This window comes from Lactuca serriola, chromosome 5 (genome assembly GCF_051521515.1).
Source record: "Lactuca serriola cultivar US96UC23 chromosome 5, Lser_US96UC23_V15, whole genome shotgun sequence".
Taxonomy (NCBI): domain Eukaryota; kingdom Viridiplantae; phylum Streptophyta; class Magnoliopsida; order Asterales; family Asteraceae; genus Lactuca; species Lactuca serriola.
The window spans coordinates 95,229,869-95,256,991 of record NC_136412.1 but is presented as its reverse complement, the minus strand read 5'-3'; the positions used below and the strand labels follow the sequence as shown (position 1 = coordinate 95,256,991).

General features: G+C 31.8%; 1 protein-coding gene and 1 long non-coding RNA gene across 27 annotated transcripts; one reads left to right on the top strand and one right to left on the bottom strand.

The window, feature by feature from the left end:
• Window positions 1-6,983: 6,983 nt before the first annotated feature.
• On the bottom strand, window positions 6,984-11,307 carry LOC145052807 (uncharacterized). The gene is made up of 3 exons (XM_079000693.1): window positions 10,276-11,307; window positions 8,255-9,193; window positions 6,984-7,625 (listed from the first exon to the last, which is right to left on the bottom strand). The coding sequence occupies exons 1-3, from the start codon at window positions 11,194-11,196 to the stop codon at window positions 7,128-7,130; spliced, it is 2,358 nt and encodes a 785-aa protein (XP_078856819.1). The 5' UTR covers window positions 11,197-11,307; the 3' UTR covers window positions 6,984-7,127.
• Window positions 11,308-18,480: 7,173 nt separating this feature from the next.
• On the top strand, window positions 18,481-26,633 carry LOC145052806 (uncharacterized). 26 transcript variants are annotated; one of them, XR_013684204.1, is made up of 10 exons: window positions 18,485-18,822; window positions 18,936-19,005; window positions 19,104-19,438; window positions 19,529-20,252; window positions 20,343-20,505; window positions 21,029-21,363; window positions 24,183-24,628; window positions 25,561-25,655; window positions 25,733-25,831; window positions 25,916-26,195. It is a non-coding gene; the product is annotated as an uncharacterized LOC145052806 (long non-coding RNA). The 26 variants fall into 26 exon arrangements; XR_013684205.1 differs by having other exon boundaries at window positions 25,730-25,831; XR_013684203.1 differs by having other exon boundaries at window positions 18,487-18,822; window positions 24,183-24,214; window positions 24,566-24,628; window positions 25,561-25,831.
• The last annotated feature ends 490 nt before the right edge of the window (window positions 26,634-27,123 follow it).

The following is a 27,123-nucleotide window of genomic DNA, read 5'->3' as shown; positions in this document are numbered from 1 at the left end:
GCCCAAAAATTGCGAAAAAAAGTGTTTTAAGGGATTGAAATGCTAAATTTCTTAAAATAGTGGGTAAAAGGGCAAATAAATCTATTCTAGGGGTTAAAATGACCCTTTTTGCCAAAAAGGATAAAAAATGCAAAGTTTTTGGATTTTGGGTAAAAATTGTAAAATTTGAGAAAAGTTTGGACTTTAAATGAAAATCCTTTAAAAAATGGGCTGAAACTACCAAAGAGTAAATTTTGGGCTAAAAACATTATTTAAATAAGTCTATGGACAAAAAATGTTAAGAAAATAGTTTAAGGGCCTAAAATGTCATTTTTTTTTATAAAAAGGGACTAAGATTGTCATTTTTATTAAACAATGGCTGAATAGGTCAAACCAATATTTTTGATTCAATTATTTTATTACTAAGATATTTGGGTCAAAATACCAAGTTATAACTTATGAAAATAGAATGAAGAATATACATATATTTTTAAATATCGTTATAAACAATCGACAAGCTTTGTGCCTTTGCGATTTAACAATTGTTCAATCAAACTTCCGACAATTATACTATACATAAAACAAGTAAATATTCAAATTGTTGGGCTTGAAAGATTATAATCTTGCTTATTGGGCCTTCGCGACCCATTAACATGACTTTTGGGCCCAACAATAATAATAAATGTTTATTGGGCCTCCTGTGACCCAATTACATGCTTAAGGGACCCTCAATGGCTTTTACGTGCTATTGGGCCTCAGTGGCCCATTAGCATTGCTAGTAAGGTCCAAGTAAATCATATGCGAAATGGGCCAACGCGTCCTTCGTATACTCGATAGCCTTATATAACAAGCGTGATTAGTAGGACCTCGTGGTCATCTTCTCCTCGTCTGTTAGGCTTACCGACTATTCAAGTAAAAAAAAATCAGATCGTTAATCAAGGTTAATCAAATTCATTTGGATTAAATGAGTAATAACGGGCGACACCAATAAGTGTCGGTTGTAGTCTGTAGTTATAATCAAAGTCTCCTGGTGGGAGAGCGAGAGTTTGTGTATAAATCTATACGGGGGTGAATCCCTCACACCTCAGCTGTTCGCTACAGTTAGACTCGGTCAGTCTAGGGTGACAAAATCTTAAGATCAATTTTGATGTTCAATAGAATGCCAAGACAGACGAACTAGTTATTATCATGCATGGTTATAACGACTCGCTTAATAAATCCAATACCATCTGAGTAATCAAGGGAATTTGTAAGCATTCGTTGTGACGGTGTAATAATTCAAAATGATCATACTGTTTTATCGGAAAACATCGAGTTTTCAGGGCCAATCAAATTTAACCACTTGCACTTTCTATAACTACAACGCCAAACTTCTCATATATACACGTTTTAAAATCATTAATGCATAAACCTATTGATCTTCACACTTTTTGTATAAACAATTGCGGTTTCAGAAAATATCAGATTTCTAGGTTTTATAAACTATACAAAGCATTTTCATACCAAACCTGCTTATGAATTCACCAACATTCCATATGTTGACGTTTTTCAAAATAACTTGTATTCTCAGGTAACAGGTAAGCTGAAGGGTAATACCAAGTACGTTAGGATGTTATGTTTTGAAAACTTTCAAACAATTTATGCTATGGAAATGTAATATTTAGACAATGTACTTGATGTGAACAATGTCAGTTGTATTGTATTAATGCACGGTGATGTTTATGTTATGTTTCATGTATATTCATTGTGATGATATTCAATTTAAGTCAAGTGAGCCCTCGGACGTTTCCACCATCTGGTTCGGGGGTGTGACACAGATCTACATAGATCTGATTAGATCTGACATTTAGATGTGATTTCATAATGCTTTTTGTTTTCTAACAAGCTTCCTTACCTCAGATCGTCTGAAAAGCCACCAAATATCATCAATCTTTTAGATTTATAGCAAAAGACGCACCAATTTCTCAGATGTAGTCAGATCTAGGTGTGCTTGGTGCATTTTCAGATAAGTTATCCTCTTTTATAATTTATATATATATATATATATATATATATATATATATATATATATATATATATATATATATATAAATTTCTTTTGATGTTTATTTATAAAGTATGAGATAATTTATGTATGTATTAAAATATAAATGAGTTGTTTATACATTGAAATATGATATTATACTTGTAAATAAGTTGTGAATATATTATATTAAACTGTGATTTTGTTGTGTTAAGCTGTAAATTTATTTACAGCTCAATATAATAAATTCACAATTTAATAGATAAAAATGTCTCTAGATATGAACGTATTATTGTTAGTACTAAATTAAAAAATATAATTGTGCATATATAAATTTTATGTATTAAACTATGAATTATTGTATTAAGCTGTAAGTTTTATGTATTAAACTGTGAAATGATTGTATTAATTTGTGAATTGGTTGTATTAAGATTTTATTTTTTTTATGAATTTTGTTTTTGCTTTTGAATTAAGAATCATTATACATATATATGATTTTCTCTAATTTTAACTAAATTATATAAAATTTAAATTGTGAATATTATGTAAATTAAACTTTGAAAAAACACTAACATCTAGATCTAAATATATATAAATGTATATTTTAAGTTAAGAATATGACATTTTTATGTATTAAATTGTTAATTTTTTATATTAAGGTTTAATTTTATATATTAAACAATAATTGACTATATTAAGTTGTGAATTAACTGCATGTTGCTATGATTTTTTATATAATTTTTGTATTAAAATATGACTGATTTATTGTCACACCCTCGAACCGGACGGCGGAAACGTCCAAGGGCTTGCGTGACTAACCATTGAATACCATAACAATGAATATACATGAAACAAACACATACATCACCAACATTACATAATACAACTTACATAGTCCACATTAAGTACATTGAACAAATATTACATATTCAAAAGTATATTGTTTGAAAGTTATAAAACATGAAGTCCTAATCACACATGATAATCATCTTCGGCTTATCTGTTACCTAAGAATACAAGTTGTTTTAAAAATAGTCAACATATGAAATGTTGGTGAGTTCATAAACATGTTTGATATAAAACGTTTCATGTTGTTGGTAAGACCTAGAAAATCCGATATTTTCTGTAAGTAAAATTGTTTGCAACATGATGTGATGATCCAATAGTGTATAGATATGTGTAATTTCAGAACTAGTATATATGGCTTATTAACATTAGTATTTGTCATATAGCAGTTGAAGAATAATATAGAAATGATGTTGAGTCCAGGAAAATTCGATATATTCGGATATAAAACAGTGTGATAGTTTTGTGAATTCGGATAAATCTCATAGTATATATATATATATATATATATATATATATATATATATATATATATATATATGAAGTCAATTTTCCCAAATAATAGTGAAATGGTAACGGATCTTTATGTGAGACGTTATAACCATGCATAATAATGACTATTTCACCTGTCTTAGCATTTTTACAAACACCGGTTTTGATCAAGATTTTGTCACCCTAGACTGGCCGAGTCTAACTGTAGCGAACAGCTCAGGTGTGGGGGAGTCACCCCCGTATAGATCTATACACAAACTCTCGTCCTCCCTCCATGAGACTCTGGTTATAACTACAGGCTACGACCGACACTTATTGGTGTCGACCGCATATTTCTCACTAATCCTAATTATTACCCTGAGAAGTTGAATAGTATTGATCACAATCCCTTTATTGTTTACATTAGTATGAGTAAAGCCCAAACGGCACGAATAGGAACAACTGTGGTTCATTAATCATGTATGTTAATTTAGGTTATCGAGCACATGAGTAAGTTGGACCTTACTAGTAATGTAGATGGGCCACTAAGGCCCAATAGCATGTAAAGTCATTGAGGGTTCATTAAGCATGTAATTGGGTCACCAGAAGCCCAATCAACATGTATTATTATTGTTGGGCCCAATAATTATGTTAATGGGTCACAAAGGCCCATTAAGCATAATTTACAAATATTGAGCCCATTAAATTTAGTGTTTACCCGTTTTGTATAGTATAAAAATCAGAAGTTTTTTTTAAACGAATTGTTCGATCGTAAAATACCAAAAATAATTGTTTGGTCAATTCAGTCTTCTAATAAAAATGACAATTTTAGTCCCTTTTTATGAAAAATGACATTTTAGGCCCTTAGATTATTTTTCTTGACATTTTCGGCCCAAACACTTATCCAAATAGTATTTTCAGCCCAAAATAAGGTTTTGGACGGTTTTAGCCCTTTAATTAAAAGGATTTACAATGTAGTCCATATTTTCGAAATTTTTACAATTTAAATCTAAAAATCCAAACTTTACATTTTTAGTCCTTTCGTGTAATAATTACATTTTCAGCCCCTGAAACTTGCTATTTATGTTTTTAAAACTCATATTTTGATAAATATACAATTTTAGTCCTTAAAATCATGTTTTTCGCATTTATGGGTCTAAAAACCAAAAAGCCCAAATTTTAGCCCATTAAGCTAAAATTTACATTTTTAGTCCTTTAAAAGTCATGATTTTTATAAAAAATCATATTTTAACCAATTTGACCTTTTTAACCTTTATAAAACAGAAAATGGTATCATTTTACCCATATTTTTGCTTATTTGTCAAAAATGGCTCATAAACAAGATTTGTGTTTTGTTTTGCTCATTTCAAACTTGTATATCAATTTTTTCTTGATATTAATATGTGTAAGATGTCTTAGATCACATATTTTTCCCATTATAGTTAGAAATCTCGAATAGATCACATTTTAGCACATAATCATCACATAAATACAAGAAATCACACATATCATACAAATACACATAGATCTACACATTTCACTTGTATTCTCCCCCATAAAAACCAAAAATAGAGGGGTATGAACTCACCTTGAGGGTTGTAGCTTCAGTTTTGAGGGGGAAATGGAAGAATATGATTATTGTTTTTGGCTTGAATTCTTTCTTGGAAGAAGTATTGAAGCTTTGATGGTCCTAAAAGGCATGATCACAAAATGAAGCCACATGAAAGAGTGTTCTTAGCCTAAAGATAGAGATCAAAACTTATGTATGATAACAACTTACCAAGGATGGTGATACAAGTGAAAGATCTTCTTGAAGCACTACAATTTCTCGAGACTCTTGAAGAAAATGAGAAGATGTTTTTGCATGAGTAGAGAGAGTTTGAAGAGAAATTTTTGAAGAGGGTGGTGTGGTTGTGAGGTCTCGGCCGAGAAGATAAAGAAGAGAGGGGAGAGAAGGATGAGGTGACTTGCATGGAGACATGAGATCCTTGCTTTGTTACATGTTGAACAATAGCTTAGTTAACCATTAAACAATATTGAGGTGACATGTTTTAATTTTCCATCTTCACCCCCCCCCCCTTTTTTTTACACATGGGCCGATATTTGGGCCTAAGAAGCAAGAAATGAACTAGTTTGGGTTCATTCTTGGTCTTGCTCGAAAACATAAAGTTCATAAGTAAGTTTTCGGCCCATTAAGCCCATAGGATGGTTCACGGCCCAAATTGTACCAAAAGAATGGATTTATGGTCCTTTAGGGTTAATTTAAATCAATTATAGCCCAAATAAGGCCCATTAGGGTACACCATTTCATTTTAGGCCCATGATGGCCCAAAAGGTTAGGTTTTATGAATGTGGATCCAATTAGGGCCCAATTAGGGTTTCTAGGCCCAAAGTAGTCAAATAGAAGGTTTATTGGTCCATTAGGTCCAATAAAAAAACTCCTAGTCCTTAATGAATTTGAACTGGGATTTTTAGGCTTTCCAACTCCTTATTGACTATAAGAAATATATTGAGTGAGCATAGAATATGATATTCATTTAGAGTACAAGCCTTACAATGGATGATGTTTACATGAGAATAAAATTTCCTAGCTAAAAATGCTAGTTATGACATTTATGTAAAAAATCTGCATTAATTTCTTGTGAATATATTTATTTTTTATGTTGTATAAATATGTAAGAATGCCTTAGTTTTTATAGTTATTTTGCATTAACTTCAAAATAGGTGCATTCATGAATGTAGTATTTAACTTGTCATTGCCTGATTTTATACAGATCTCATTTGGAAGAAAGAATTGTTGCAATGTTGGCACAGGTGGTTGGTGGCGGCGTGTGGTGGTGGTAAAGTTTAGGTTTGACTTTTCTGAGTTTGAGAATCAGTGTAAAATAAGTTCTATTAAGTTGTGAATTTTATGTATTAAACTATAAATGGACTATATAAAATTGTATTTTATATAAGTTTTGTGTTAAAATATGAATGAATGCATGCATGAAAATATTAGACCAAAAAAATTACGATTTTGCCATTTTCTTACCAAAAAGACAAAAATCGGGATTTTTAACTTACTTGATAATATTCACAATATATATTCACTTATTAAATGAGAGTTCTTAAGGTTCTTAATCTTTTGTGGTTCTCATTTGAACCACTCCATATATATATATATATATATATATATATATATATATATATATATATATATATATATATATGTGTGTGTGTGTGTGTGTGTAGTCTTGGATTTTATCTCCAAAGGTGGCATTAGGCTTGTATATATATATATATATATATATATATATATATATATGTGTGTGTGTGTGTGTGTAGTCTTGGATTTTATCTCCAAAGGTGGCATTAGGCTTGTGGGTGTCATACCACATTTACCATACTTTTTAAGTGTCATGTCATTATTTACCATACCCCACAAAACTAGTGGGTGTTATACCATATCTTACCACACCGACCACAATACACATTTTTATGCATGAAATAGTACATATGAAGGAGAGTTTTTGTTCCCCGCATGGTAAAGTTGTACAAAAAGATATGCATACCACACTTTTAATTTGGGGGTCGGTGCGGTGTTTACCGCATACCGCAGGATACCACGATATGCGGTAGAAGGCATGCCGTATGACCTTAAAAGAGATTTTACTTCAATGCATTGAAGAAGATGAGACCGTAATCCATTAATAATATGGGATATTAACATATACACATATAAATACTCGAATCACATTTATCATCACTTGATAGTGGCAAGTGGCAACAACACACATGTCATGGACCAAATTAAAAATAAATATTTTTAGAAGCAAATGGGGCATTTGATAAGCCCATTTTTGTTACATTCCGTACACCTCGTTCTGCCCCCTTCAACAGTTTTCAAAATATTGCTACCATTACACTTACGGCAGACAACAGACCGAACTCCAGCACACCTTTTGCATGGCCCTTCAGATTTGTTTAGTATATCACGAACGAGTGGCTGGAATTTTCCTTGTTCGTGCAACAGAAAAATATCATCTGCTCCGCCAATGTACCTACCCTTTATAAATAGCCGAGGTAGTGCTGATAATTTTCCCAAATTCTGCAATTCATCTCTGAAATCCGAGTACATCGCTATATCTCTTTCTTGGTATAAAACCTTTAGACTTTTGAGTAACGAGTGAACCCTCGAGCAATCTTTTGATGTCTTTCGGATGCCTTTGACGCTTGTTGTGTACAAAATTACCAAATCGCTTCCTCCTGGAGGACAGATTTCCTCGAAATCCAAAAGGCGATTTGTTTTTGCTTCAAAGACCTCCTGCTCAAAAAGTGGGTAAAAAATAATTAACCATGTTTTGTAATAGACTTAAGATTAAATTATGGGTGTTATTGAAGAAGCAAACAATGGTGTAATTTCTTTTTGGAACTTCAAATTTGGTCTACTCATAAATTAGTCGTAATAGTTGAACTTTCGACCTCTAAAAAGGAATGACAATACCAGATAACACATGAGCTAGAAGTCTTTTAGTAAAATAATAGTGTAATTGTTATTTTATAGGGAGTTCTTAGTACAAAAACCATGCAAAATATTCCAATCAGAAACTATTATGTGTAATAATATATTTGTTCATATATATATATATATATATATATATATATATATATATATATATATATATATATATATATATATATATATATATATATATTCATATTTACTACACCATAATTAATTAGGAATTTAAAATTTTACTCTAAATTAAGACTTTTATATCATAAACCAGTCAAGTGTTTACCGTATGAATATATTCTTTCTGTTTCTTATCTTATGTTCGTAGGTATATCAATCTAAATTCGTGTTCCAACTATTTCTTCAAATTATAATAAAAAATAGGTTAACATGATTATAGAAAAATAACTGAACAGAAAGAAAAAAAAACAACGTACTTGATATTCAAGTGCAGTTTTGAGCGTTTTCATGACCAAACTCGTTGTGGGGCGTCGTGACTTATCACTTTCCAAACATTGGTATGCAAGTTCTACGAATGTATCAAAACAATTTTGGTCAATCTGTCGCCTTAGATTATCATCCACAACACTATCTATTTTCTGCTCTTGATAGTTCTTCCTTATTAATACTGGTAGAGATCGACTCTCGTCATTACAACTATTATCAACACAAGGCCTTGAGCACAAAGCTTCGAATAGTACCACACCGAAGGAGTAGACATCCGTTTCCTTTGTCAATTGCACTGTATTTTTATATATGGGATCAAAATAGCCAAGAGTGGCATTTTTGTCATCAGAGAAAAGGTGCTTGTGTTCTTCATTGGCATGTCCATATCTGGATAAGCCAAAATTTGTAATATAGGCGTTCCAATTTTGGTCCAACAAGATGTTGGCACTTCTAATATGACCATGCACGACACTTTTCTGGGTAACCTTATCATCATGAAGATACTCCAAGCCACATGCAGCTTCAAGACATGCCTTGAGACGTTGGATCCATGTGAATTTGGGGTCAAGTAGGAGAAAATCAAGACGCTGATGAATTGCAAAGTCATATACAATGATTCTTTCCTCACTTTCGTCACAAAATCCTTTAAGAGAGAGGACATTTTTATGTTTATAACTTGACAACAACATGATCTCTCTCCAAAACAAAAGATCCATATCGTCCTTTGTACAATCCAAGCGCTTTACAGTGCAAATGACTTGTCCCTTATTAGAGTGTTTAAATTCTCCTCTATATACCTTCCCTGCGGATCCACCTTCCGCAATGAAGTGGTCTTCACCAAAGTTGTTGGTGGCAAGTTTTATGATATCAAGTCCAATTCTGAGATGTTCAAACTCTTTCACTAAGGACGACTTCGAGTCTGCGACCGACTACAATTTGGAAAAGAAAGTTATAATATTTCCTAGTAATGATGATAGGAGCTTGAGGGAGTCAAAAAACTATTGATGTATTCTTTAGTCAAAAAAATAATGCTTTATTTAACATAAAGAATAATGTTTGAGCATTTATGGGGTGTCATGACTACAAGATTTTTAAGTAGGGGCGACAAATGTTGAACCTATTAGTTATGAAAGCGGTCACAATTGTCTTTACGGACAACATGTCGTCGTTATGATTTGTCTTAAAGTCCCCATCCTCAATATAGTTTTTATTGGGGGAAAATGACTTACAAGTCTAACGAAGTTTTCAAACCGTTCAAAAAACTTCAATCATGTTTTGTCTGTTCAAAAAAACCCAACGAACTTAACATTTTATCTAAAAAAATTAATTAAGTTACACTTTTCTGAAAGTCAACTAAGAGAAACAGATGACGTGACTTATTACCGTATCAGAAAAATGACTTGTTAGACCAACGAAGTTTCCAAAATGTTTAAAAAACTCAATCATGTTTTGATTGTTCCAAAAAAAAAAAAAAAAAAAAAAAACTTAAACAAAACAAAATTGAGATTTTTTGAACTGTTTGGAACTTTGTTGGACTTTTTAAACAAAATGTTAAGTTCGTTGGGTTATTTTTAACAGACAAAACATGATTAAGGTTTGTTGAATTTTTTGAAAACTTCGTTGAGCTTTTAAATTATTTTCCGTTTCTATTGGTGTCCCTTCTATTTATGACACCATTATGGCTTGTTTTTTTTAATACTTCAAATACTATTTTCCTAGAATCCGGAAAATACCAAAAATACATCAAAATACGAAAAAAGAATAACAACAGTATAAAAATTTGCTACAAAGCATATATATATATATATATATATATATATATATATATATATATATATATATATATATATATATATATATATATATATATATATATAAATTAAGACTAAGTATCAAGGGACAAAGTAGAATATACTTGTTTTATTTCTCCTATTAATGTTTTTGAATTTATAATGAAAAATAAAATAAAACGATTATATATTAATTAATTTAAAGGGGAAAGGCATCTTACTTGATATTCAAGGCTAGTTTCAAGTTCTCGCACAATCTTCTTCATGATTGGACGTGTATCGTATTCTCCATTCAAACACTGATAGGCAATTGTTGAAAAGCACTTAAGAGAACTGGGATGAATTTCATCTTTTGTGTGAGACCAAACCATTTCATTTAGCCTGTTCCGTCTGTGATATCTTCGTACCATATTAGTCAAAGATTTAGACCTATCATTAGCGTCAGTAATACACAACCTCCCACACAAAACTTCAAACAAAACAACACCAAAGGAGTAGACGTCCGACTCCTTTGTTAGTATCCCACTCTCCATATACTGCGGATCGGTATACCCAAGCGTCCCTACAACACTGATGTTATGGGTGATATAAAATGAGATTTGCTGATTGGCTGGACCCATTTTGGATAGACCGAAATCTGCTATCTTTGCGTTCCAGTTTTCATCTAATAAAATGTTGGAACTTTTAATATCCCGATGCAATAGTCTTTGATGCCCCCCAGCAGGATCATGAAGGTATGCTAGCCCGCGGGCAGACCCGATGCATATTTGAAGGCGTTTGACCCACGTTAACTCCTTGCTGCGGAGATGTCTGTCGAGACTTTGCTTTGATGCATATTCGTACACTAGGATCTTCTCTTCTTCCTCATCACAATACCCTAAGAGGGATATTATATTTTCATGTTTGTAAGCTGAAAGCATAATGATCTCCTTGAAAAACTCAGGGTCTCCTTGGCCAAACTCACGATTTAAACGTTTTACAGCCACTGTGATCATCGTCTTCTCTTTGGAACTGAGTTCTCCCTTGAACACCGGTCCAAATCCTCCTCCGCCGATTTGATTCTCATTTGCAAATGTGTTGGTTGCTGATTTTATAGAATCTAATTGCATTCTAAGGTTTTCGAACCCTTTTAGAAGCGGCATCTTTTTGATGATCGATCAAAATTAGGAAACAAGAGTAAAACCTTTGAAGATTAAAAGTTGATGTGCTTGAAGATATATATTGCGTCTGCTGCTGCAGACAAATGACAATATATAAAACTTAAGGCTTTAGTCAACTCTCTCCTTACCTAATTGATTGTTTATTTCTAATTAAAATAATGAATTGACAGCTTGCATGCACTTAGTAAAACTTAAGATCTTAATCGACCTCTCTCTCCTTATATAACTGATGATTTATATAATAATGACAATAACTGATGCCTTTATTTAATAATGATAAGTTGCGGTTATAATAGAACTAGCACGTGCCTTACGCCCTTACCAACCTTGGTTAATTATTATCAAGGTTTTTCTTTTTTTTTTTAACCGGCAAATTTTATTAAGAAGAAAGAAGAAAAATCCAAACCTCTGGCATGTATCTATGCAGGAGGAGGGAAAGAGAGAGATACATATAGAGATAAATAATGCAAAAGACCTCCTATTAGAGTTCGAATTAAACTCTAAGTTGAAAAATTAGTCCGCAAAATGGATTAATGCACCATTTAGTCCAATTGAAATTGTTACTACCACGGTTACTCCTTTGTTTGAACCACATAAATACCGATGCCTTAACGATATCAGTTACCATTGCAGGAGTTGTTATCTTTTTCCTGAAAATTCTATCGTTTCGTGCTTTCCATAAACTCCAAATGGTACCATAGTAAATTCCTAATAATATTCTTCTCTTTTTGGGATAGTTTCCACAGGTTGCAGCGAAATCTAATACTCCATTTATATTATCATATTGGGATACTGAATATCCATTCCCATGTGACCTTTGCAAATGGACAAGTCCATAATAGATGGTTAGTTGACTCATCATCGATGTTGCAAACACTACAAGTCATCGAAAGGGAATTCACTCCCCTTTGTTGAAGTGTCATCGCATCGCAAAAAGAATGCGATTTTGGCTAGCTCTCCAAACAAAACATACTATCTTTATAGGGATTTCGGTTATCCAGGCAAAGGAATGCGATGCTGGATCAGGATTTGATGAACTCAACAACCACCTACATGCTTCAACCGTGAATAAGCCGTTCGAATCGAGACCACATATCCATTCATCTTTGTTTGAGTTTAGACTAAACGTATCAATCATCTGAACCAATTATTATCAAGTACTTTAAGATTATCAAATTGTGTTGCAGTTATGAAGGGGGTCCTACCGACCCCAGATTTTCTCACCCCTCTAATTATGACTTTTTACTTTGGAAATTAAATTGTTTACATTTTTAAGCTCATTATTTTTCAACGGTGTTGTTATTGGCGGGGGATTTTAAATATACTCGGAAAAAAAGTCAAAACCATTTATTGAAAGCTATTAACGGTAAACTTAATTAAAAAAATATCCTCTCTAATAAATAAATGTTTTTTTTGCCACTTGTCAATCTCTCATGAGTTTTGACACTTGTCATTTTATGGTATTTTTGAAAAAAATATTATCCACTTATCAATTTCTGATTTGTTTCAATTTTTAAAATTAAATTCATAATTTATATATGTAAAGTATTAAATATAATATATATGAAATTAAATTGCAATGAATATGTTTCTTTGTTTCTTATTTTAAAGTTTTACATTAAAAAATATTTACTGCTTATATTTTAATGTTTAATTTTTTTAAAATTAACCCGTATAATGTTTTTTAAAATTAACCCGTATAAAATATACGGGTCTTACAACTAGTTAAATATATAACCATGGTATTAACGTGAAACTATTTTAATGTTTTTTGTTTAGAGTAAATTAAAGAAATGGTCCTTGTATTTTGGTTTTATTTTCAGTTTTGTTTTTTAATTTAAAAATTAATAGGTTGTATCCCTATAGTTATGAATATTACATTTTTAGTCCTTGTTTCAAATAAAAACACTAACTTATTCTTCTTTTTTTCTTTTTTATTTTCTTTTAAAAATTTATTATTATTATTATTATTATATAACAATTTTATTTGTTCTTTATTTTAATAGAGTTTGTATAGATTTCGTATAATTTTTTTATTTTTTCAAATTATATATATATATATATATATATATATATATATATATATATATATATATATATATATATATCAAAATTACAAAAATTGTCATTATGGTTTGCCAAAAGTCACAAAGTCAGTCTCTGATAATTTTTTTCTTACGAATATGGTATATGTGGTTTCCAAAACTTACATTAATGACCATTTTTGCTAACTTCGTATTATACATAATTTGATTTTTATTAATAATTTTCATTCATTTACCTAAAAAAATTATATTTACGTGTTTATTTTAATATATTTGTCGGTATAATTCAAGGTAGTTAACCTTTTCTTTTGTTATTTTTTTTAAATTAGATGGTTTTTTTATAAACTTTTCGGTTTAAATTCGAGTTTTTTTACGTTTCGAACAATAAAAAATAATGATTACAAACAATTAAACGAACAATAAAAAATATAATATGATATTTTTTCACAACTATAACATATAAAATTATCATTTTCATTTACTACTGTTTCGTCAAATAATGTCATATTTTAGTTTTATTAATTATCAGGGACATTAACTACATGAATATTACAATTATTACGTGGTGCATTCGGTGGAGTATATGCATTAAGTCGAGCATTATACAGTATTTCCCATCCAGCAGCACGTTCTGATCTGTGATGACACCAAAGTAACAAAACTGTAGGCATTTAATGTAATTCTTGTAAATCAACTTTTACGTAATGGCCAATTATAAATGAAGGCGATAACAATAGATATATGATTTAAATATCTTGCGGACCATGCCAAAGTGGAAAACAGGTCGACGAACCTTGTTTGTCTAAAAAATAGACAATTACATCATACTTATTAGCGATGAGAAATCCAGTATCCGGCATAATCAACCAATATTCACTTTGTGCAGAACCAAATCCAGTGAAACTCAACGAGTGTTGTACGTTGTTTATATCATCCTGAAAAATCATCGAATATCGTCCCAAATCCTAAAAAATAGACAATTATACCATACTTATTATTTTGATTTGATCGTAGTGATATTCATTTACACCGCACTAAAATAAAGATAGGGTATTCATTGTAAATGTATGGCAAGTTAAAGGAACATAAGTGTAAGTATAGTTATATTATTATGATTTGATTGTAGTGGTATTCATTTACACTGCACTAAAATAAAGATATGATATTTATTGTAAATGTTCGACAAGTTAAAGGACCATAAATGTAAGTATAGTTATATTATTATGATTTGATTGTAGTGGTACACCGCACTAAAATAAAGATAGGGTACTTATTGTAAATGTATGGCAAGTTAAAGGACCATAAATGTAAGTGGAGTTATATTATTTTGATTTGATCGTAGTGGTATTCATTTATATCGCACTAAAATAAAGATAGGGTATTTATTGTAAATGTATGGCAAGTTAAAGGAACATAAGTGTAAGTATAGTTATATTATTATGATTTGATTGTAGTGGTATTCATTTACACCGCACTAAAATTAAGATAGGGTATTTATTGTAAATGTATGGCAAGTTAAAGGACCATAAATGTAAGTATAGTTATATTATTATGATTTAATTGTAGTGGTATTCATTTACACCGCGCTAAAATAAAGATATGATATTTATTTTAAATGTAGGGTAAGTTAAATGACCATAAATGTAAATATAGTTATTAGTTTTGGCTAATACCAAATGGAAGGATGGGGTCCATGGTGATGAAGATAAATGGAAGGGGTGGGAAGTGTTCTTATGGACAAACTCTTTGAAATTATTTCCCTTAACTTTTAAGTGTTTTTTAGAAAGTTATAAGTTTAACCGTTAAAATTTTAAGTTTACATGTAGGAAAATTGTCAGAAAAGTCCCAAAATTATCGTGTTTTTACAAATAATCATTTTTTTTCTTTTAAAAGGAAATGACATATTTTGTCCAATTTCCTTCAAACACCCTTATCGTAATCGATTCGAGGCCATCAAATGCCAATTTCTGCAACACTGATTAATATATATTAAATTGAAATATATATATATATATATATATATATATATATATATATATATATAATTTGATCATGGCTAGTATTGTAAAGTTTGATGATTTCGTCACAAGTATTGGAATAAAAGTTCTCTCCACTCTCATGTCTTTCTTTACTCTATAATTTATCTTGTTATTTGATCATATTTTATAACAATATAATTATTCTTCAAGAATAAAAATAGAATTTTTACCGTGAGTTGGAAGTACTTCAAAACAATCTCTAACAAAATCGATATGAAAAGTTAATTTTAAAAAATATCAACTTCTATTCTTACAGAATGCATGTAATTTATTATAAATTTGTGTATATTCTTTAAAAATGATGAAAACATCTTAAAAAATGATGAAAATATAGATAGTTAAATATCTTAGCAAATTAACAAACATTCTGAAAGAATTATATATATATATATATATATATATATATATATATATATAGAGAGAGAGAGAGAGAGAGATAGGTTCAAATGTTTTTGACAACTATTGTGTGCATAAATGCACCAATAGGAATTCAGGAAAAAATTAATTCTTAAATAATAAAGATAAGGCTAGATATGTAATTTTGCATATAAATTAAATAATAACCAAGATTAAATCCCTTGATTCATGGATCAAATCCCTTAAATTAGACCACCGATTCTCCCTTTTCTCTAAAAATCATCGTCTACACCGCCGGACTCTCTGGATTAGTAGCAGCAAGGCAACTGATTTTTCTAGGGTTTAAAGTCGTGGTCTTCGGTTGATCGTCCCAGAAGCAGAAATTAAAACGAAACTAAGGAGCTGTTCAAATCGGTTCACTTCATCTTCAAGTTCTCCATCGTCATCTTCAGTTGATCGTCCCAGAAGTCACCGAAGAACTGTTCTCCCTTCATCATCGCTTTTGATGCTTAATTCCCCATCTTCTCAGGCAATAACAGTCTGTAATAGTAATCATATGTAATCAATCTTCCTTCTTTTTATTTTTTTTAAGCTTTTGGGCTTTTTATGAAGTTGAATCTACAAAGCACATGAACGAGTGTTTGGTAATGGTTGTTAACTACTCAGAATTCGTACAAGTTACAACTAATTGATTCTTGATATGAGTTATGACTACGATGATTTAAATAAAGATTTGTGCATTTGATTTGCCCGCCAAATGTTTGTTAAAATGCTTAAATCAAATATTTCAGCCAATTTTTTTTTTTAATATTTGAGCTATCATATCTCTCTCATACTAGTTTGGAATGATATGAAATTTGTTTCTGCATGTTCTCCTTTGTGTTAGCTCCAAGTTAGGTTTAGAAGTCATTTAAATTTGATTAATATTGGTTTAGTTATAGTCCTTCGAACATGCAATGTTACAGCTGTATTTTTAGCACTCTTTGTTCAGAAACATTTGTGATCTTTGAACTGTCACATTTACCACATTCTAACTTGTAATAACTTGACCTTTTTCCAAAGTATTGTCCTCTTTGTTAGCTACAATGTAGTCATTGTAATTAGATTAAGTCGATAATTTGGATCAGATGACTCAGGGAATACTTGATCAAGTGACTCGAGTACATTCTGTTAGAATAAATTAAAAGTCTTTAATGTCTTACACATTCTGTTAGAATTATAGTTTTATTCTGTTAGGATATACTGAAAGTTATACTATTTTAAAGTTGATTATGTTTTTTTTTGGATTTAGGCTTTGAAGGGGCTGCCATTGATGTGGAAAATGAAGAAAACATGGAGAACGAGAGTATTCTAGCAGAATGCTGTTATTTTTTAAGAATGTTATTCATTTTTGTTGATATTCTTTTAGAATATTTATAATATATTAAAATGTATAAGACTTTTAGTCTGTAAGAATATGTATGAATTTGTTTTTAAGTTCGGATGTATAAGAATATATTAGAATGTTTGTTATTTTTCAACATATGATTCAAGAATTTTGTTTTTCATCAATAATATTCTATTATAATAAAATTCTGAAAGAGTATCATTCTAACAAAAAATATTCTGGTAGAATAAATCGGTAAAATTTAAATTGAATTAATTAAAAAATTCAGATTTTTTTTTTTAAATTAGGAGAATTAATCATCTCTAAAAATCCAAAAATTTCCTTTTATAAATGTAGTTATTTGTCCAAAATACCCTTTTGCTAAAAATTGTGTGATTATATGGTACATGTTACCCCATTGTAATATCATACACTCTCAAATCATGTCCATTGATTAATTTCATCCGTTGGTCCAGATCTGTGCATTCTGGCACACAATACTTAGTAAAAACAAAATAACCTAGCCATATATATATATATATATATATATATATATATATATATATATATATATATATAAAAGTTGTGCACCAAGCTGAATAGTGAACTGGCTATTTTTTTTTGACAGAAATGGTCCCTAGGTTATTTTCTAGCTTTTTTGACGTGTATATTCTTTATGGTATTTTTTGACATTATGTATATTCTTTATGTATACATGTTAGCAATCTAAGGCGTCATTATCTTCCCTAGGGGTGAGCAAAAACCGCACCGCAACTAAAATTAACCGCAAAAACCGCATAAACCGCAACCGATAAACCGCAACCGCAATTAAAACCGATGGTGAGGGTTTCTATTTGTCAAAAACCGCAAATTTGCGGTGCGGTGCGGTTATTAGTTTTCAAAAACCGCAAAAAAACCGCACCGCACCGCATATATTATATACAATTTTTTTAATTAATTATTAATATATTAAATATTAAAAATAACACAAGTTTCATGGATGAAAGATGGATAAAATACTAGAAAACCAAAGTATTGGGGTTTTATTATGTTTAACTTTGAAAAATGATGAAATTAGACAATTTTAATTATTAGTTGTTTCTTATTAATTACTATTGATTTGACGTTTTTAAGATATTAGTTGTTTGTGATTTAAGTTAATTGTCTTATATTTTATGGTTTTTTTATTATTATTATTACAAGTAATATGTTTGAACTCTTAAAACCATTTGAGCTCTAAACTGTGGTTAAAAAACACACAAAATAACCGCACCAAATACATGCGGTTAATAACTGCAACATAGAAAAAACAAAACCGCACCGCAAAAATAACCGCACCATGCGGTTTTGAAAATGGATTAACCGCATTTGCGGTTAGTGGTAAGGTTTTAGCTAATAACCGCACCGAACCGCACCGCGCTCACCCTAGTCTTCCCCTACTGTCTCTCTCATCAAGTAACAACCGGACCAGGTACTGTTGCTCGGGTTACTTATGACTTTACTTCCCGATCCTTCCACCCTGATCCTTCCACAATTTCCTTTTATCCCTTTTCGAAATTCCACCGTCTCCCAACCTTCTTTTTCTCCACCATTTCTACCTTCTTCTTCACCACCGACTCCAATATTCCGATGACGGAAGGAGTCGCCAGAGATGGAGAAGCAGCCCGATAACACGCTGACAGAGGCCAACGCCACTGCTGTCGTATTTTTTTTACCTCGATCATCACCACCATCAGCCGCTCATATGGACCTGCGATTAGGGCTTGATGAAGACCATCGCTCCTGTTGGACTCTCTACACGGTAAGGAATTTGATCTTTTCCTTCTCCTGGTGTCTGGTATCCGTTATTTGGCTTCGTTTGTTGTATGGGGCATATCACTATCGCCTAATTACCATATCGGTTTTGGATTATAGTATGGTCGAAGAAGGAACACACTTGAACTGAGAAATGGTTGAGATTTTCCCTAACAGTTCCGAATCAGAGGTGATGGAGACAAAATATATTTCACCCGATAACTACATCTTCTGCCTTCTGCTTCTTTTCCATTTTCTAATTATATTTTGTTTATTTCTCTCGATTAGAACCGGTAATTGAAGAATCTCCTTTCCAGGCTGCTAAAGAAACATAATACCCCTGACGATAGTTGAAGGACTACGCTTTACGTTTGGTGCTCCTGTTGATGAATCACAGGTAAGTTTCCTCATTCTACCTCTACATCTTTCTCAACTTATTCATTCTTTCTCTACTAAACACATTTTGGGTTCTGTAAAAGAAATCAAAAGTTTTTTTTAGGAGTGGCCACATTGGAGACGAAGAGGGTTGGGAGACGATGGAATCTTGAAGGACCTGTATTGTCAGGCTGTGCACCTGCTACCTTGATACTGCTTATTTCATCCAATATCACGACTCCTCGAAGGTAGCAATTTTATTTATTTATTTTAGGATTAAGTAAAGTTAATCAAACAACTTGATTTCACTGATTACTTTGTGTTTATTTCTATTTCAGAGCTGAACTGAAATTGAACCTAACTCGACTCTAGATATGGTTTCTTCTTCATCTTCATTGTGGTCAGCAAATGCCAATCTTCTACTCCAACCACAATCCTGTTCATCTTTCTCCAACTATCGACACTCTGTAATACCAACCAGGTAAATCCAACTATTTCCAGTCTCCAGTTTGGTTGAATTTTGTTGCTTTAATAGTCATTTTAAGTTTTCTTGACTTTATATGGTTAATTTCAATAAAAGAGTTTAGAACACGATTGGGTCTTCTTGAAATGTGATACTTTTCTTAGCTCATGAAAAATTTTTACTCATCTGATTAGTTTCCAGTTCAAATTTTTATATCACATTTCTAAAATTATGCTTGATTGATTTGTTTCCAGTTCAGAAATCATATATGTAAGCTTCTCATTAAGTTTCATCTTATATGACAAGTTTCCCAATTCATGATTTAGAAAGAAAATTGACCTAAAACATTATATATATTTTAAGTGGCTCATATTAAGAAATCTGTTGGAAGAAAGAGAAACAGAAAATGGCTCAAACCCTAAAACATCATATATTTTAAGAACTCATCTTTTATGAATTCAATTTTTTTTCCTTTTTGATTTTTGCCGGATGGTGTTTCAGAAAAAAGATTAATTTGTGACCTGGTTAATTTCAATGCATGTGATTAAAAACTCTTAACCATCATAAAAAGGCACACGAACTTGGGTGGCGACATTGCAGTAAGTTATTCAATCATTTTATAAAAATTTAACAGTTTCATTGTAAATTAGGTTACTGATGTATGATTTTATCCTTTACACAAACAACAGTGTAACACAATTGGTATTAAGGGCTCATAAAGAGGCTGTGAACTCATTAGCTGGAAATATTTACGGATTTACCCTTGGGTTCATTTTCAGACAATTGAGCCCTTAACCATTACAAATTCCGCTTTTCTATGTATGAGTGGCATGTTGTTCCACTTTTCTTGATGTAAGCTATCTTCTCTTTCTATGTATGAGTGGCGTGTTATTCTACTTTTCTTATTACTTGATCAGATTGATATTGTAGACAAACATTAGAAATTCATTTTCAGCAAGTTTATTATTTAGTGAGACTTTTTTCATGACAGAGAAGAAATAGACGACCTTCAAATTGATTGCAACACCTGTTTCTTTATCAAATATGAAATGGATATTGGTTCATTCTTTATCTATTTTGAAGTTGGAATTGGCTTTTGGCTCAACTCTTCTTTTTTAAATGGATGGGTATTTATTATATTAACTTTGGATACTTAACAAATAACACAAATTCATAGATTTTATTAGTGCACACAATATCTTTGACGAAATGCATAACATAAATAAAGCTTATTTGTGTTAAACTAAAAGTTTCACTTTTAGAGTATTAGTGTTTTATCTGAACCCATCCATTTGTGGCACAAAACACCTGTTTTTCGATAGATTAAAGTTGTGTTAGTAATTAATTGAATCTGGCTTATGATTAATTGAAGCAGGTTTTGATCGGAAAGTGTTCTTCACAGATTTAAAATAGGCCTGTAGGTGTCACACCCCCGAACCGTCAGAAAAACAACGGCGGAAACGCCCAGAGGCGGCGACGTCATACGTAGTATCACAACAATCGTATCATAGCAATCAAAGTAAACACAACCATTACATTACAATATGAATATTTACATATGTTTGAAAACATAGTTTGTACATAACATTATATGACAAAAGATAAAGATGAGATTAAAAAAAAATGCTTTCCTCCAAAAGCTAGCTAGGTACCTGTCTATCGTTGCCCTGAGAATACAAGCGGTTTTGAAAACATATCAGCATAAAGCTGGTGAGTTCATAAGCATGTCTTTGTATTGAAAACTAGTCACTGAATTTGTATAAATAGTTTCTTTCCATTATAAGTAGATATCGTTTGTATCGAAAATCGTTGTTATCATGTTCTGAAATACGTGTGCATGTTTTCCAAGAAAATCCAATATTTTCTCACATGTTTGTTGGTTCTTGCATGAAAAGTACGTTCTGTTTGAAAACCCTGGCTACCACCAGTATGTAATGTATGATCGTTTGGAAACCCTCGTTACCACCAGTATGTATAGTAGTTTTATTTCATAAAATAAAACTATAGATTTTGTCCCTGGAATACCCTCCAGTAAGTAGATAAATAGCTTTATTACTTAAAATAAAACTATAGAAGAAAGAAATCCCGTAAACAGTGATTAGTTTATACTTATTGTGAGTCGTATAACCATACTAATTTGACATGTGACCTCCTTGACGTTCTTCAGGCGTCGTACGATTACAAAATTTGTCACCCCATGCGTGCCTGCCTAACTGTAGCTAACAGTTCAAGTGTGGGATTGTCAGTCACGAATAGATCTATCCATAAATTTCACGCTCTCCCTCCAGGAGACTCTGGTTATACTACCGGTGATGATTTATTGGTACCCCGAGGGGCAAAAACGAAGATAGTCTCACAATCCTGTATTAACTAGTTTACGTGTTGTCGGTTGTTCTCGAGTTCGAAATCGTTTGTAACGGTGTAGAGTATAAATAATTATACATAAAATAATTATTTAGCATGATACTCTAGTTTTTGGTATTCGTAATAATGGATAAACTAAATCTGACATAGTTTATATGTTTGACTTTACATGAAGTTTGAATCTGTAAGACTAGTAATGAAATCCCAAATTATACCTATTATAGTTTGAATGGTTGTTACATTCGTGTATGATTTTGAAAACTATGCAATTATGATTTGAAAACATCCCTTATGCTCCGCATATTACAAAAGGGATAATTGTATCTAAATGTTTGATAGTAAACCATTGTAATTGCATTAGTTTTTAAGTTATGAAAACCTTTATGTTTAGCTTGTATTCCCCCCTGAAAACATGAAAAACTCGGAAAAGTGTAGGGGTATGAACTCACAATTTATCGTAGGATCCAAATATCCGTTTGGTTTTGAGTGTCGAGTGTCAGCCGATGTTTTGTACGCGAGTGGACCCTATTAACATATATTGCACATATATGTATTAGATTGAGTATTCCATGACAAACCATGATGAAAAACCACCCTAAAGACTTAGAATCACTAGAACTACGTGTTCTATGTCCCATACTTAGTGATCTTTGCAAGTTTAAGGCCAAATATGAGCATTAAAGTGGGTGTATGGCCATAAAGGTGAGTGTGCGGCCAGGGTATGCGGCCAGACTGTGTGTGCGGCTGCACACAGAGATGCGCGGCCGTACAGAGAGTGTGTGCGGCCGTACACTCCTCATTTGTGCCCGAAATGTCGATTTTTGAGGTGTTCAGGTTCTAAAACCAAGTCTAACTAGTAAATGGAGGCCAAACTCTTCCCATTGGAGAGTTTTAGTGTGTGTGCAGCCACCTTATGAAGGTGTGCGGCTGCACTCCTTCAAAGGATGAAGAACACGAAGAACATGCAGAGTTTTAGGCTTAGATTTAGGTGTTTTACCTGAATAACAAGCTAGATGATGGAGTTATTCATGTTTTTGAGGCCCTTAGAGTGTTCTTGGATGAGATTTTTAGAGAGAGAAAGTAGTGTGCAGCCAAAGAAGAAAAAGTGAATGAAAAGGGGTCCTCTCCTATATATAGGGTCGGATGTGTGGCTGGGGTGTGTGTGCGGCTGGCTGGCCGCACACTCGGGTGTGCGGCCGCACACACCTCCTTTGGTGTGATTGGCTTGATTTTGTGATGCTACACACTTTCTAATCCTTCTTAAGACTCGTTTCTAGGTTATACTAAGCCTAGAGCACTCATAAGGACCCACAATTTCGTTAAAAGATGATAAATTCGAGTTTAATATTGATATACGGATCAATTGTACCGGATAAAAGTTTCGGGTTGTCACAGTAGGAGAGTATCTGTCACCCCAAAGGGGATGGTTTTGGGGTTTTCCCTTGCCTCTAAGTGTATGTTGATCTTTATTTGGTTGGTGAGCAAAAAGTGAAATATCCTGTAAACTCGCTTAAAGAGCCGAAGAAGGTTCAATGTCTGTTTATGGAAGACATTTACTGACTGGTTTCAACTGGTTCCATGTTTATGCTCTTATTGATTAAAATATTATTTATATGCACGAAGGATTGTCCCATGACTTAAAAAACTTGGACAGATTAGGAATATAGCACGTCCTGATATCCCTGATCAGTGGCCTTTATGTGATTTGTTATGGGTTGATATTGAGAGAGATGTGGAAGGCTGGGGAGAACATGAAAGGGGCACATGATCATGATCTTATATACAGAGCTCGGTAGGTATATCTAAAATGTATGCATGATTTTTGCATCGCTTCAGGTATTTTCGCTTTCAAAAATTATATGCAACATTTTGATGATTTTGATATTAATCTTGGTATTTTCAATTGAATTTGTATTTCCTATTTGTTTTTCTGATTTGGCAATTTTTGATATTAAGCCTTTGTCGTTGAATTACCTGTACATAATAGTGATTCAACTATTTACCTTCAATTTTTTTGCAATGATCAGTTTCTCTTTGATTTACCTTCCAATTTGAATGCTCTATCTTCTGCTTTGAAATTGGTCTTTCAGTCGATTTTATTTTGTTTCATTTGATTTAAATCCATTAGGTGTAAGTTTCTAATTTTATTTGTTTTTTTTTTTCAGGTTTTGAGTCATTCGGGTTATATACTCATCAGGTTCCGAATCCCTCTTTCCCCTCTTTTATTCTATTTATTTTCTACTAAAATCAACTATGTTAAGATGAAATACGTTCATTCCATCTCACTCTATAATGTTATATTGAAGTTTTACTGATGGTCTACCGTTACAGTTCAAAGGTAAGAGCAATATTTGTTATTTTTGTTTTGGTTTTATGCTTGATGTCTTACTGACTGTTCATCTGCTCGTTGATGACTGTAGCTGGTAATTTTTGTTCTTAAAATTACCAAACAATTGTAATTTTGTTGTCTACAATGTTTGAATTGCATTAATAATGACTTTCTTTCAATATTCTCTTGCTCAATCATGCTACAATGTAAACACTGTAGAATATATCATTGGAAAAAGTTGGTGCAAGCTTCAAAAAATCAAAATCCGTTTTCATTGCAAAGGTAAACATTTGTCATACTTGCATATGTTTGTAAGATAAATTTTCATAATTGCTTAAATGTTCCATACTTCCAATGCTATAAGGCCAAGGAGTGCCAATTTGTGTTCAAACATGGTAAGTTTATAAAACTATTGTATTTTAAGGCATGTTTTTGGATACTTTTCTTTTATTCTTTCTTTTAACTATTTATCAAATGTTTTGTCCTGATTACTTAATCTAGATAATGTCTCTTTACACAAATTATTGTTCCATGTTCCAGTTTTATTAATTTTCAATAGTTTGAAATCCCATTCTATAGTTAATTAATGGTGTAGTATCTTTCCGATGGACAAATTCATTTTCTTTTTTGCATGAAATAAATTATAATCTGTGTCCTGTAAGTTCCTACAAACTCTGATAATTTAGTAAACACAATTAACTGCATCGATCTTAAAGTCTTATGATTATTGAACTTTCATCACTTCTACATAGAGCCACCACTTCTTTTCTAGATTCCTCCATTTGTGAACGACACCTCTACACAGAGCCACCATACGATCGACTCATTACTCTTTGTTAATCTACCACCTTATCTTCCCCCCACCCGCTTTCTCATCCAGTCATATTCGGATTCCACCGCTCTGCACAAAGCAGGAGAGTGTAAGAAACAGTTGGGAACAAACCGTGGGGGAGATTGATGCAGTCGGAGATAGCGAGTCAAACGTAGATTGCAGGTATGAGATGTTGGTAAGCCATCGTCACCCTCCGATAGGTCTCTTGGTTTCGCCTGCTTAATCCCTGGGAAATCAACGAGGGGAGGGCAACGATTGTTACCTGCGATGGTAGAAGTAGAGGCGGCGGCAGACAAAGCCTTTCATCTAATTTTGTTTAAAGAATCAAGCCTTATGAAGAGCAAATTTTTAGGGTTTTTTATTGCTTTTTTTTTTCTTGTAGACAACAGACATTATATAACGAAGGCAGATTCAAAGAAATTCAGGTCACTCTTCGACGAAATTGAATGCATGCATCAACTGGGTTGAAATGAGATTGTAAGCAGTTGGAAACTAAGAAGATTTATCAGATCATTGGTGTCAGTGAGTAAATGACTATTTTACCCTTTCAGCAGCTCCCAGTATGGTGTCGTGTCCAACATGGGTTTTGGGTGTTGGGAAAGATACAATCACCTTTTGGAGGAAAAACATATGTTATACTTTTGGATAGAACCGTAAGTCTACTACTATAAAAACATCTATTAAGTCTGCTACTCTTCAACTTGTAATGGAGTACCAATCCTGTGTTTTCACTTCAGGTACTCACAGATAGCTGCCACTCTTATGAGCCTGTTACATGCAATCAAGAAAATTTTGTTCAGCCCAGAAAAGATAAGAACCCTTTATGCATACAACAACTCAAGAAGCAAACCCTTAGTTGAGCTTTTCTTCTCTTATGATTTTTGCTACTTTGTTTAGTTTAGTGATTGATATCTTAGAGAAGCTGGTAAAGTAAAGACAGACTCTTTCGAAAGTAATGCGCAAGCAATAATCTATTTTATGTGATTATATCTTAGCAGGTTAGCATCTTTTCTTAAATGAGCTAATGAAGGGCAAAATTTACATTTGTTTGTATTGAATCTTACATACTTTTTTTATTACCAGTGCGATTTGTTGCTGATAAAGATATATTAGAACACATTTGTTATGATTCTGCTGATACTCAAATGATGTAGTTGTTGACACCATCAGTAGAAGAAACATTTGTAATACAAAACCAACAAGTAAGATCACTTGGAAGCAAATTCTAGCCTTATGATTTCTAAATTAAATCGTTAATTTCCTGCTCTTAACCGAATTGTAGACAATAGCAACATACTTTACTGCTCTTAACCGAACCCCGCGGAGTGGGGTTTCCCAGCTGGTTATAATTAAAGTTTTCCATATAGTTGAATATCTTGCAAACTTTAACAAAAATGTAGGTAGATTCTTAAAGATATCATATATTCACTACTTTTTAAACTATGTTTTACGTATATGTTTGAAAACAATTATTTTTCATGTCAAAAAAAACCGTAAGAAATGTATGTACTTTAAAAACATAATGAATTCTTGAAGAATTTACTATATTTAAAGAATTTCATTAATATTCAAATGCATATTCTTCGTATATAAAGGTTTATTGTGTTTTGATATTTTGGTTTATTACTGTAACCGATTTGTGATTTGAATAATCATAATTGTTAACTCCTAAATTCTCTGAACTTTAATGATTATTAATCAAAGTTGTCCATTATATCCTATTAATCTTTTTTTTTTAATTAGACTAGTTATTAAAGAAATGTTTATGTGTATTGTATTCCACTATAGCTATTGTATACAATAGAATCTTAATCATTCATAATTGTAATCTAATGGTCCACATTTTGTCATATATATATATATATATATATATATATATATATATATATATATATATATATATATATATATATATATATATATATATATATATATATATGTGTGT